The sequence below is a fragment of the Suricata suricatta genome, chromosome 17 (genome assembly GCF_006229205.1).
Source record: "Suricata suricatta isolate VVHF042 chromosome 17, meerkat_22Aug2017_6uvM2_HiC, whole genome shotgun sequence".
Classification (NCBI taxonomy): domain Eukaryota; kingdom Metazoa; phylum Chordata; class Mammalia; order Carnivora; family Herpestidae; genus Suricata; species Suricata suricatta.
In genome coordinates, this window is record NC_043716.1 from 14577203 (window position 1) to 14588221 (window position 11019).

General features: G+C 45.9%; 1 protein-coding gene across 3 annotated transcripts in view; it reads right to left on the reverse strand.

Moving 5' to 3' along the window:
• Positions 1-10326, reverse strand: part of VPS53 (VPS53 subunit of GARP complex) — a 131850-nt gene extending 121524 nt beyond the window's left edge. For 2 of the 3 annotated variants that reach the window (XM_029927568.1, XM_029927566.1), the window contains exons 1-2: positions 10134-10326; positions 8262-8342 (exon numbers count right to left, since the gene is read on the reverse strand). In XM_029927568.1, the coding sequence (XP_029783428.1) occupies positions 8262-8342; positions 10134-10220 (168 nt within the window). In that variant the 5' untranslated portion in view covers positions 10221-10326. The remainder of the gene's footprint in view (positions 1-8261; positions 8343-10133) is intronic. The other variant, XM_029927567.1, reaches the window with a different exon arrangement.
• Positions 10327-11019: the final 693 nt, after the last annotated feature.

Below are 11019 nucleotides of genomic sequence, written 5' to 3' on the forward strand. Positions count from 1 at the left end.
ACATGGCCACAGCGGAAAAGTTCTCGTAAACCAAGCCACACTGACACACCAGACTTTTACCCACTGAAGATGCTGGGCAGGGAGGCTCCGAAACGACAGATATCGTTGATGATAAGGGGTTAATAAAAGGAAAACACTAAAATGCAACTATTAAAAGGCCACAAAGAAATGTTCTAAAATTATCATGCTTGAAAAGATGCTCAGCTTCATTCATCATCAGGAAAATACAAATCAAAACCACACTGAGCTACCACCTCACACCAGTCTGAGTGGCTAAAACGAACAACTCAGGAAACAACAGAGGCTGGCGAGGATGTGGAGAGACGGGAGCCCCTGCACTGCTGCTGGGAATGCAAACTGCGGCAGCCGCTCCAGAAACCAGTGTGGAGGCTCCACAAAAAATTAAAAAATAAAGCTACCCCAGGACCTGACAACAGCTTTACTAGGAATTTATCCAAAGGATACAAGAGTGCTGATTCATAGGGGCATATGTTCATAGCGGCACTTTCAACAATAGCCAAGTTATGGAAAGAGCCCAAATGTCCCATCAACTGATGAATGGATAAAGATGCGGTGTATATATACACAATGGATTACTACTTGGTAATGATAAAGAATGAAATCTTGCCATTTGCAGCAACGTGGATGGAACTGAAAGGTATTATGCAAACTGAAATAAGTCAGTCAGAGAAGGACATGTATCATGTGTTTACTCATAAGTGGATCTTGAGAAACAACAGAAGACCATGGGGTAGGGAAAGAAAAAAAATAGTTATAGAGAGGGAGACAAACCATAGAGACGTTTAAATACAGAGAACAAACTGTGGATGGAAGGGGGTGGGGGAGAGGAAATGGGTGATAGGCATGGAGGACTTGTTGGGAAAAGCACTAGGTGTTGTCTTTAAGTGATGAACCACAGGAATCTGCCCTAAAAATTAAGAGCACATTTTACACACTGTATGTTAGCCAATTTGACAATAAATTATATTTAAAAAAATTTTAATGTTAAAAAATAAAATAATATCATACGTGACCACATGCTAGCTAGACAGACTGGTGACCACCTCCCTTTATCTTTCAGATTTTCTTTTAGGGAAGCAAAAGGGAAAGGGAGCTAACATTTAACACAGACCCGCTATGCACACTCTTCTAGATGGTCTGCAGAAATGATTTCCTTTAATCCTCTCAACCACACCCGGCATATGTTCCCCTTCAGTGGGGGTGGGGCGGGTGGGAAGAATAGGCTCTGAAAGGATGGATGCTTTGTCCAAGGCCATGTATATAACATTCAGCACGGCTGGACTTGGCTGGGGTCAAACTTGACTCGTGGCTTTCTGCTCTTTCTTACTCTTACCACGCTACCTCTTTTTTTTTTCTTTTCTTTTTTTAATGTTTATTTACTTTGAGAGAGAGAGACAGAACTCTAGCCGAACCTGGGGCTCAAACCCACAAACTGTGAGGTCATGACTTGAGCAGAAATCGAGAGTCGGGCCACTTAGCCAGTTGGGCCACACAGGGGCTCCGACGATGCTACCTCTAAAGTCAGATCCCCGACCTAACTTTATGCATCCCACACATCCGAGGGATGTGGCATACTCCTTGCTAGGTCAGTAATCCTCTCCGGGGTTGAAGGACTCCCCTGGAGTTGGGGAAATGCCCCAAAGATCCAGATTGGTGACGGTGGGTGGAGGTGATACAACTCCTCTTTGAGAATCACCCGTCTAGTTTAGTAATAAGGTGATTGTACAGTTTTATCACTTATTGAAAAGTACTTCCTGATTCTAATAGCAATTCTTGCTGACTACAGAAAATACAGAACCCCCCACTGCACCTCCATCAGAAAATAATCACCACAAGCATTGGGGCGTATTTCTACTGTCTTTTCTAAGCAAATCTGTGGCTTAACAAAATTAAACTGGGGTGACAGACAATTTGGCATCTTACTGTTTCCACTTAACCACACGGACCCAGAGCACGGAGGGATCGTCAAAAACTCTTTAGAAAAAAATCTTCAGAAACAGTCCCACGTGGGGCGCCCGGGTGGCTCCGTCGGTTGAGCGTCCGACTTCAGCTCAGGTCATGATCTCATGGCTCGTGGGTTCAGGCCCTGCATCGGGCTCTGTGCTGACAGCTCGGAGCCTGGAGCCTGCTTCCGATTCTGTGTCTCCCTCTCTCTCTGCCCCTCCCCCACTCATGCTCTGATTCTGTCTCAATAATAAATAAAAACATTAAAAAAACAAAGAAAGAAACAGCTCCACATGACTCTTCTGTCCCAAGTTCTTAGTTGTATCAGTTTTACATTCATTTTTATAGATTTTATCTAGATTCCCCTCATCAAACCTTTAATGAAAACAGGACAAATGATTATCTTAAGTTTTCTACTAGAAACGAGAAAAGTTTTCCAGATCATTGTTACCAAACCTGGCTACTCTCCAGAACTACCCCCAAAAACCCCGTTAAATCCCAAAAGCTGAGTTCCTCGCTCAGAGACCTAGTGAGTTAGAAGTATCTAGAAACATTCTGCTTCCAGGCAGAGACCTCCAGGCAACCATGGACACGGGGGTCGCGCCTACTCATCACACTCTGCATACACGTCCTCCTCCTGAGAGTGACATGAAACCCATTCTTGATACACTGACATCTACTTTAAATACGCTAAACTTGGGGCGCCTGGGTGGCTCAGTCGGTTAAGCGTCCGGCTTCGGCTCAGGTCATGATCTCACGGTTCGTGGGTTCGAGCCCTGCGTTGGGCTCTGTGCTCATGCTCTCTCTCTCTGTCTCTCAAAAATAAATAAAAAACAGGAAAAAAAAAATACGCTAAACTCAACTCAGAAGTATTGGCTGCAGGTCCATGAGGTATATAGATGGGTTTTGCCCAAGATCTAGCAACAGGTGAAAGACATTATAAATCAGGCCACTATTTTCTATTACCTTTTGATTATGGTCCATGGAATCTGGGCTGGAAAATGAACTGCTAAGTGTAAATCTGGGATTGGGGAAATAGAGGCAACCTTGTGTCATAAATTTCCTTAGTTTGCTGAGAAACTTCGCTACACGTTATCATGTACAGGGAGGCACGATTAGACAAGACATATAACTATACCTGTGGAATGACAAATGGCTAGTTGTTACCTTCAGTAGTTTAAAATAAAATACATACAAAAACATATCAGGAAGATATGTGGTTTCCTATATAATTTCCAAATCTAACAGTTACTATTGCTTTGATCAGTCAGCATTCTTGATACAGGGGGGCAAATGATATTTTCACAGCTAAAACTGCTGTCTTTATACCAGTTGTTCCCAAATTTCTAACTCCAGCTAATTCCTAGAATTCCTCTTTCACAGAAAACAATGAGCTCTAAAGGCTATCTGTGAAACTTCAAAAAAGACAATCACACAGAATCATACCATTTTTTTCCAACTGTATTTAAAATGAGTATGTCCATGAGAGATTATTTTTAATGTTTATTTATTTTTAGAGAGAGTGAAAGTAGGAGAGGAGCAGAGAGAGAGGGAGACAGAATCTGAAGCAGGCTCCAGGCTCCAAGCTGTCAGCACAGAGCCCAGTTGGGGGCTCAAGCTCACTGACTGCAAGATCATGACCTGAGCCAAAGTTGGATGCTTAACCGACTGAGCCACCCAAGCACCCTTGAATATGTCCATCAGAAAAAGTGTGGAAGAGGGAGCCTAGGTGGCTCAATTGGTTAATGTCCAACTCTTCATTTCAGATCAGGTCATGATCCCAGGGTCATGGGACTGAGCCCCGCATTGAGCTCTGCACTGAGTGTGGAACCTGCTTAGGATTCTCTCTCTCTCTCTTCCCCTTCTGCCCCTTCCCTGGCTGATGCACATGCTCTCCCTCAAAAAATTAAAATTAAAAGAGGGTGCCTGCATGTACCCCAATGTTCATAGCGGCACTTTCTACAATAGCCAAATCATGGAAAGAGCCTAAATGTCCATTAACTGATGAATGGATCAAGAAGATGTGGTTTATCTATACAATGGAGTACTACATGGCAATGAGAAAGAATGAAATCTGGCCATTTGTAGCAACGTGGATGGATCTCGAGAGTGTCATGCTAAGCGAAATAAGTCAGGCAGAGAAGGACAGATACCATATGTTTGCACTCACAGGTCTGACAGGAGAAAACTAACAGGGGACCATGGGAATGGGAAAGGGCGGGGAAAGAGTTGGGGACAAGGAGTGAGGCAAATCGTAAGAGACTTTTGAAATCTGAGAACAAACTGAAGGCTGAAGAGGGAGGGGGGAAGAGGAAGGAGGGTGATGGTCATGGAGAGGGGCACTTGTGGGGAAGAGCACTAGGTATTATATGGAAACCAACTTGGTAATAAACTATTTAAAAATAAATAAATAAAAGATGGAGAAATTAAAAATAAATAAATAAAATAAAATAAATAAATTAAAAAACCGACTGAGCCACTCAGTTAAACATCTGACTTCAGCTAAGGTCATGATCTCATGGTTTGTGGGTTTGAGCCCCGTGTCAGGCTCTGTGCTGACAGCTTGGAGCCTGGAGCCTGATTCGAATTCTGTGTCTCCCTCTCTCTCTGTGCCTGCCCCACTCATCCTCTGTCTCTGTCTCTCTCAAAAACAAACATTAAAATAATTAATTATTTAATTAATTAAATTAAAAAATAAAAGAAAAACTTGGAAGAATATATGCCAAAATATTAACAATTATGAGGATTATGAGCTCCAGACTCAAATATCCAAGTCCAAACTTCCACCTGGATGGTCTGAAAATGTTCAAAACTTAGGTGACCCTTACAGGCCTCCTACTCTGTTTACCACTAAAGCCTGCTCTTCCTCCTTACTCCCAAATTAGCTTACAGGTATCTGGTGTTGACCCACTACATCTACCAGGCTAGAGAGCAAACCTCAAAAACCTTCATTTGAGGGTGTCTGGGTGGCTCAGTTGGTTAAGTGTCCAACTTTGGCTCAGATCATGATCTTGTGATTCATGGGTTCAAGCCCTACTTCAGGCTCTGGACTGACAGCTGGGGGCCTGGGGCCTGCCTCAAGCTTGTGCACCTGTCTCTTTCTTTCAAAAATAAATAACATGAAAAACAAATTTTTAATTTAAAAAAATCCTTCACGTGGCATATAATGTGCAGCTGAACTGCCATGTCTTCAGGGGCGTCCTTCGGGTCCCTCAGATGACGCAAGGCCACGCGTGCTCGTTCCCACAGTACTCGGTGCCCTTCCTTCACGGCACTGCGCTCATGTGAAAGCTGAGCCTGTCCCTCTGTGCTTCCTTATTCTCATCAAGAACCAAGTATGTTAATTGTTTTTGTGTTTTATTTATTTTTGAGAGAGAGATCATGAGTGGGAGAAGGGCAGAGACAGAAGGGGAGACACAGAATAGGAAGGAGGCTCCAGGCTCTGAGCCGTCAGTCCAGAGCCCGATGCAGGGCTTCAACTTGTGAGCCATGAGATCATGACCTGAGCCGAAGTCGGACACTTAACCAACTGAGCCACCCAGGCACCCCCCGAAACAAGCATGTTAAAGTGGTAAACAGATCACTGTCAAACGTTCAGAACGGTGTCACGCCTTCAGCAAATGTTAACTATTATCAGAGCTGTAGCAGAACTCCTGGCTCTCCAGAAAGCAAGCAGCAAACCCCACTTCTAGAACCAGGCTGCTGTGGAGCCAGGCTAATCCACCGAGAACCTGGTACCGGTGTAATTATCCCCTGTAAAGGCAGACCGGAAGCTTGCGTTGGTAAGGACCCCATCTGTCTTGTTCCCCCTCTAGGCGCAGATTTCTTAGAGAACTGGGCAGAGGAAGAGTGTTTTGTCTGGTAGATGACAGAGTTCCACACCCTTTCAACTACTGAAGTCTGACCTCAGCCTCCTAAATGGCTCTCTGGACTTGCTCTCTACATCCGGGTCTTTGCTCAGGCTCTTACCATCCCTGCAGGGGACCTGCTGCCTGCTCTTCGTGCCTCCAGCTCTGCCACCCCCCCAGTGCACCCACCGCTCTACTGCCAGATGGAATATTTCCAATGTGAATCTGATCCAGTCAGTACCCTACCAAGAGTCCTTTTTTTTTTTTTAAGTTAATTTATTTGAAAAAGAGAAGGTTGTATGCAGGGGAGAGGCAGAGAGAGAGAAGAAAAGAGTGAGAATCCCAAGCAGGCTCCACTCCGTCAGTACAGAGCCCCACATGGGGCTTGATTTCAAAAACCGTGAGATCATGACCTGAGCTGAAATCAAGAGTCAGATGCTTAACTGATGGAGCCCCCCCGGGTTTTAAAAGTCCGTAAGTGAACACCTACTGCCCAGAGTCACCATCTCCAGCACAGGGCGTGTGCATCCCCAAGGCGTTTGCAATAATGCCCATTAGAGTGTGACAAGAAAGCATTAAAATCACTCTTTGGGGGCGGGGGGTTGGGTACAGTATACTTTACTGACTGTACATGACAAAAACCTCTATTTCAAATTATTTATAAAACAAACACCACTAAAACCTGACATATTTAACACTGGTACTGCGATCCGTACATAATAGTTTGAGGGTATACAAGCTTAACATTCAGCCCAGTAAAAATGAGTTGTGTGGAAAATATTTCACCGAGAGGCATGTGGTCTCCCCAAACTGGAGCCTGCAAGCCTAGAGAACACGGTCCCTTCAGGACCCGCGCTCTGCCAACCCCGCAGCCTGATCTCCTAGGAGGCTCTGCTCCCCGTGCACACTCTGTGTTCCTTGTCTCCGAGCCTCTGTCCTGGGCTTAGCATGACCTTCTTTCCCTGTCATCCTAGATTTACCCTTTGGCTGACTGCCTAAAACAGTGTTCTCCCAGACTGCCGCAGGCATGGCTGCCCCACGGTATCAAGTCTTAGTGGCTCACACAGACCTTCTCCGACCACGTACTGAAAGGAGCCCCCTGCCCCCGCTGTCATGTTCTACCACTGCACCTGCTGTTTACCTTGGTATCAACGACATTTGATAATTTCCTGTATGTTTATTTGTTGTTTGTTTATTGTTTTCTTCCTCACACTAGACTCCTCAAGACCAGGAACTTGCCTGTCACACCATTTCTCCCCAGTTTTCAAACAGTGCCTGGCATTTAGTAGACACTTAATAAATGCGTGTAACTAAATGAAGGAACGACTCCTTTAAGATTTGGCAGAAGGGCTGCCTCCTCCCTGAGGTTACAATTTTCTTAGGAAGAACCTAACTCTTGTTCCTCATGAAACCATTACATACTTCCCTCACAGCATTCACCGGTGTCTCCCCTTGACCTCCATCATGTACACGTCAAGGGCATGGAGTGGGTGTCATTCACCTTTGTGCCCCCAGCGCCTAGCACGGTGACCAATACCTGTCAGGTGCCCACTGAACATTTGTTGAATTCATAAATGAATCCGCAAGCAGAACTCTAGCTGACCTTCTCCCAACTCTGATGCTTCTAATTCTCTACTTCTCATCGAAACACCCAAAAACCAATTCTGTAAGGAAAACCCATCTGTATAGGCAAACCACCCAACACAACAAAATAAAAAACAAGGTCTGAAAATTTGCATCTCAAAATTGGGAGAGTAGCTTTATGACTCCAGGGTTATCCTGTCCACCTCACTCCCAGTTCTTTCCGATTAGGTTTAAAAATCCTTGGGGTGCCTGGGTGGCTCAGTCGGTGAAGCATCCAGCTTTGGCTCAGGTCATGATCTCACGGTTCGTGGGTTTGAGCCCCGCATCAGGCTCTGTGCTGACAGCTCAGAGCCCGGAACCTGTCTTCAGATCCTGTGTTTCCCTCTCTCTCTCTCTCTGACCCTCCCCTGCTCGTGCTGTCTCTCTCTCTCTCTCTCAAAAATAAATAAAAAACAAAAAAATCCTTTCTACTTCCCAATTAGTACAGAAAATGTGGGGGGATTCCTTCTTCTTTTTTTAAAGTGGGCTTTATGCCCAGTGCAGAGCCTAATGCAGGGCTTGAACTCATGACCCTGAGATCAAGACCTGAGCTGAGATCAAGAGTCAGACGCTTAAGGGACTGAGCCACCCTGGCACCCCATGACAATTTTTAATAATATGCTCACAATACAAAGAATTCCACTCCCACACGACAGTATTTGGTATAAGCTAGTCTCCCCAAACCCAAATCGGTTGCAATGGGGTTTGATTTGAATTTTACTCTCATTTGTTTATCAAGCCTCTTTAGATTACGTAGCAGTCACAGCAATCATAGCACTTGGGAAGAGCCAGAAGCCACTGATATGAAGGAAACCCTGTACTTACTTGCTCAGTTGGGAACAGGGTATTGATATACTCCACCGCATTGAAATCTGCTCGATCCAGAGGGTCCTGGCTTGGAAACACCTATATAATGACAGGGGGTTAAAAAAAATAGCTGTCACCTTTCTGTCTTGTTTCATGTATTCTTTCCTTCCTACTAGATGGTAAATCCTTGAAAAGCAAAAAATATACCCTTTTTCATTTTAAAAGGCTTAACAACAACATTTTCATTTTATAAGGCTTAACAATTATAACAGCTGCTTGGGAAAATATCTGTTGAAGTAAATCTCTGATTTTCACTAACATCTGTAATTTTAACATCTTAGTACAATGAACAGAATGTGCAACAGTGGCAACACAGATATCCACAAGATCCCAGGACAAGGAAAAACAAGTGGGCGCTGTCCACTCTCAGATTAAACCAGCTGATGACATGACTGTATTAAGCAAGCCTTGATAAAAGACTTAGGTGCTATGTCTATGTGATGGCTCAGTATTGGAATTCACTCTGCATCGAGGCAATTTTTATGCTCCAGACTGTCAGGAAATGGAGCTTGCATTCAGGAAAGGTCCATCTCTTCAACAGAAGAAAGAATACTGCCTCTGAAAAGTAACTCCCTTCAAAAGCTACAAGTTGAACAATGTAACAAGGCAGATTATAAAGGCAGTCTAGAGATTGATCTCCTGGGTACTGGATCGCACTAGCTCAAGACAGTTATTCTGAGAAGCCAATTCTTTTCTGATGGCTGCTTATTAGATAAACCTATGGCAGAACTCAGTCTTATTAAGAGCAAAAATGCACTCTTCTAAAATCCTTGCCAAACTGCAACTGACTGCATTGTTTGTTTCTTCTATTAGGGACCACTAGGTCCAAGGAGAAAATGAAACTTATGTCTTTTTCTGTCAGGTGGAGGTGGGTGGGGAGCTGTGGCCTGAACAACAAAACCTTTGCCCAGTGGTCTGGCATTCTTAGGATGTGCCAAGTATCCTTTGTATAGGTAAACCAACGACTGGTAGAAAAACACACATCCAAAAATCTATAAATGGGAAAATACAAATAGGTTAGTACAGTGGCAGACCTATAAGAAGTATTAACGCCAAAAAAACCCCAAAAACTATTAGCAATGGGAGTAGTAATGCTTTATTTCAAAAAACTTTCCAGTGATCATTAAAGATGGCATAACCCTCCTTTTCTTAAGTCTTATCCCCTACATCAATTCCTTTAAGGGAGATCCTCTCTCTTTATCAGGAGCAATATCTTGCACAAAGGTCCAGGTCACTATTTCCAATACAATTACTCTTAAAAACTCAATAAACTTGAGAAGAAAATTTAGTCAACCAAAGAGTCCCTGAAGGGAAGGAAAACCTTCTGGGAATATTCTTCAACCAACCTAATCCAAATTAATCAACAGCAGAAATTCTCAACTATTTAAGTATGGTTCCCTCTACTCTGTGACCCGCTTCAGGTATTTCGGTTGTTCGCCTTCTCATTTCCGAGTCCCTCACAAGGGGCTAGACTGAGAAGCGGGAGCAGCGGCACACCAGCCTGGTAAATAATCCCCCAAACCTGAGGTTGGTATCCACGAACTCCCGTCTTCCAGGTACATGCTTTCAGGAGGCACAGTTCCTTTGCCCAAACCCATCAGGACGTCTCACCCTCTAAAGACAGTCAAGGCCTAGAAAGGGTTTTCTCCCTCCCATTGGATTCAGCAATCCCTTCCCATCACCACCTCCCCTCAAACCTTCCCTTTCCTTCAGCGCCTAGCTCCCACCCCTCCATCCAAAGACCTCCTTCCTCCCCATCCCACCTCGGATCCAGCCCCCAGACTTCCCCACCCTCCGCTCTCCTCCCTCGTCTGGGGACGGACTGCTCACCTGCTCGATGGCGAGCTGCACGTCAGGCGTGAGCTGCAGCACTGCTTCCAGCTCCTCCACGAACTCCAGTTCCTCCTCCTCCATCATCCCGCCGCTCACCTCAACCCCGAGTCTCACCTCCAGCCGCCACCCAAGCTGCAGAACCACAGCCCCCTCTTTGCAGCGCTCAGGCAAACCTTTCCCTCACCCTGCCGGGCACTTCCGGAAAGCAGGGCACTTCCGGGATCCGGGGCACTCTGGGATACTGGAGGACTGACCTCTGGGCTAAGCGGAGGAGGCGTTCCTGTCACGTCCCCGGAGTCTCCCAGGGCAGTCCTCTGGTCCCGCGGCCCCTGCCTGCCCTCTGCTCTTCTTAAGATGGTGTGGGGGCACGCTTCACCTCGCCGAGGGCGCGCCCCGCCATTGAGGGCCCAGGTGTTGGGGAGGGCCTGCTCCCCCTCCCCCCGCAGGACACCCAGTGAGGGTGAAAACCGACAGCGTCGCGACCGACCGACAGCAACTCTCACAGGCCGCGAAGCCGGCGATCCTACAGCTCCCAGGGCCCCCTTGGTCAGTGGCAGTAGGTGTCCCCCTGCCACCGGGGGAGAAATGACCCCAGCTGGTAAGTGGCGATGTTGCCAAGGACAATTTGTCGGAGGGACAGCGTCCACTTGACAGAGTTAAGTTCCCCGTGTGCCAAGCCTCTGCTAGGCAGAGTTTTCGGGGGGGTGGCTGTAGCTTCTCCTTAGTGGGGGAGGGGTGGAGAGCCAAATTAGATAGCGCTCCGCCGCTAGAGAAATGTTTGCTTTCCGAGACTCAGAATATCCAGAGTCTCAGTCCCGTTTCCACGACTGATAAGCTCTGGGTTCTTGGGTCCCGTTTCCACCACTGATAAGCTCTGGGTTCT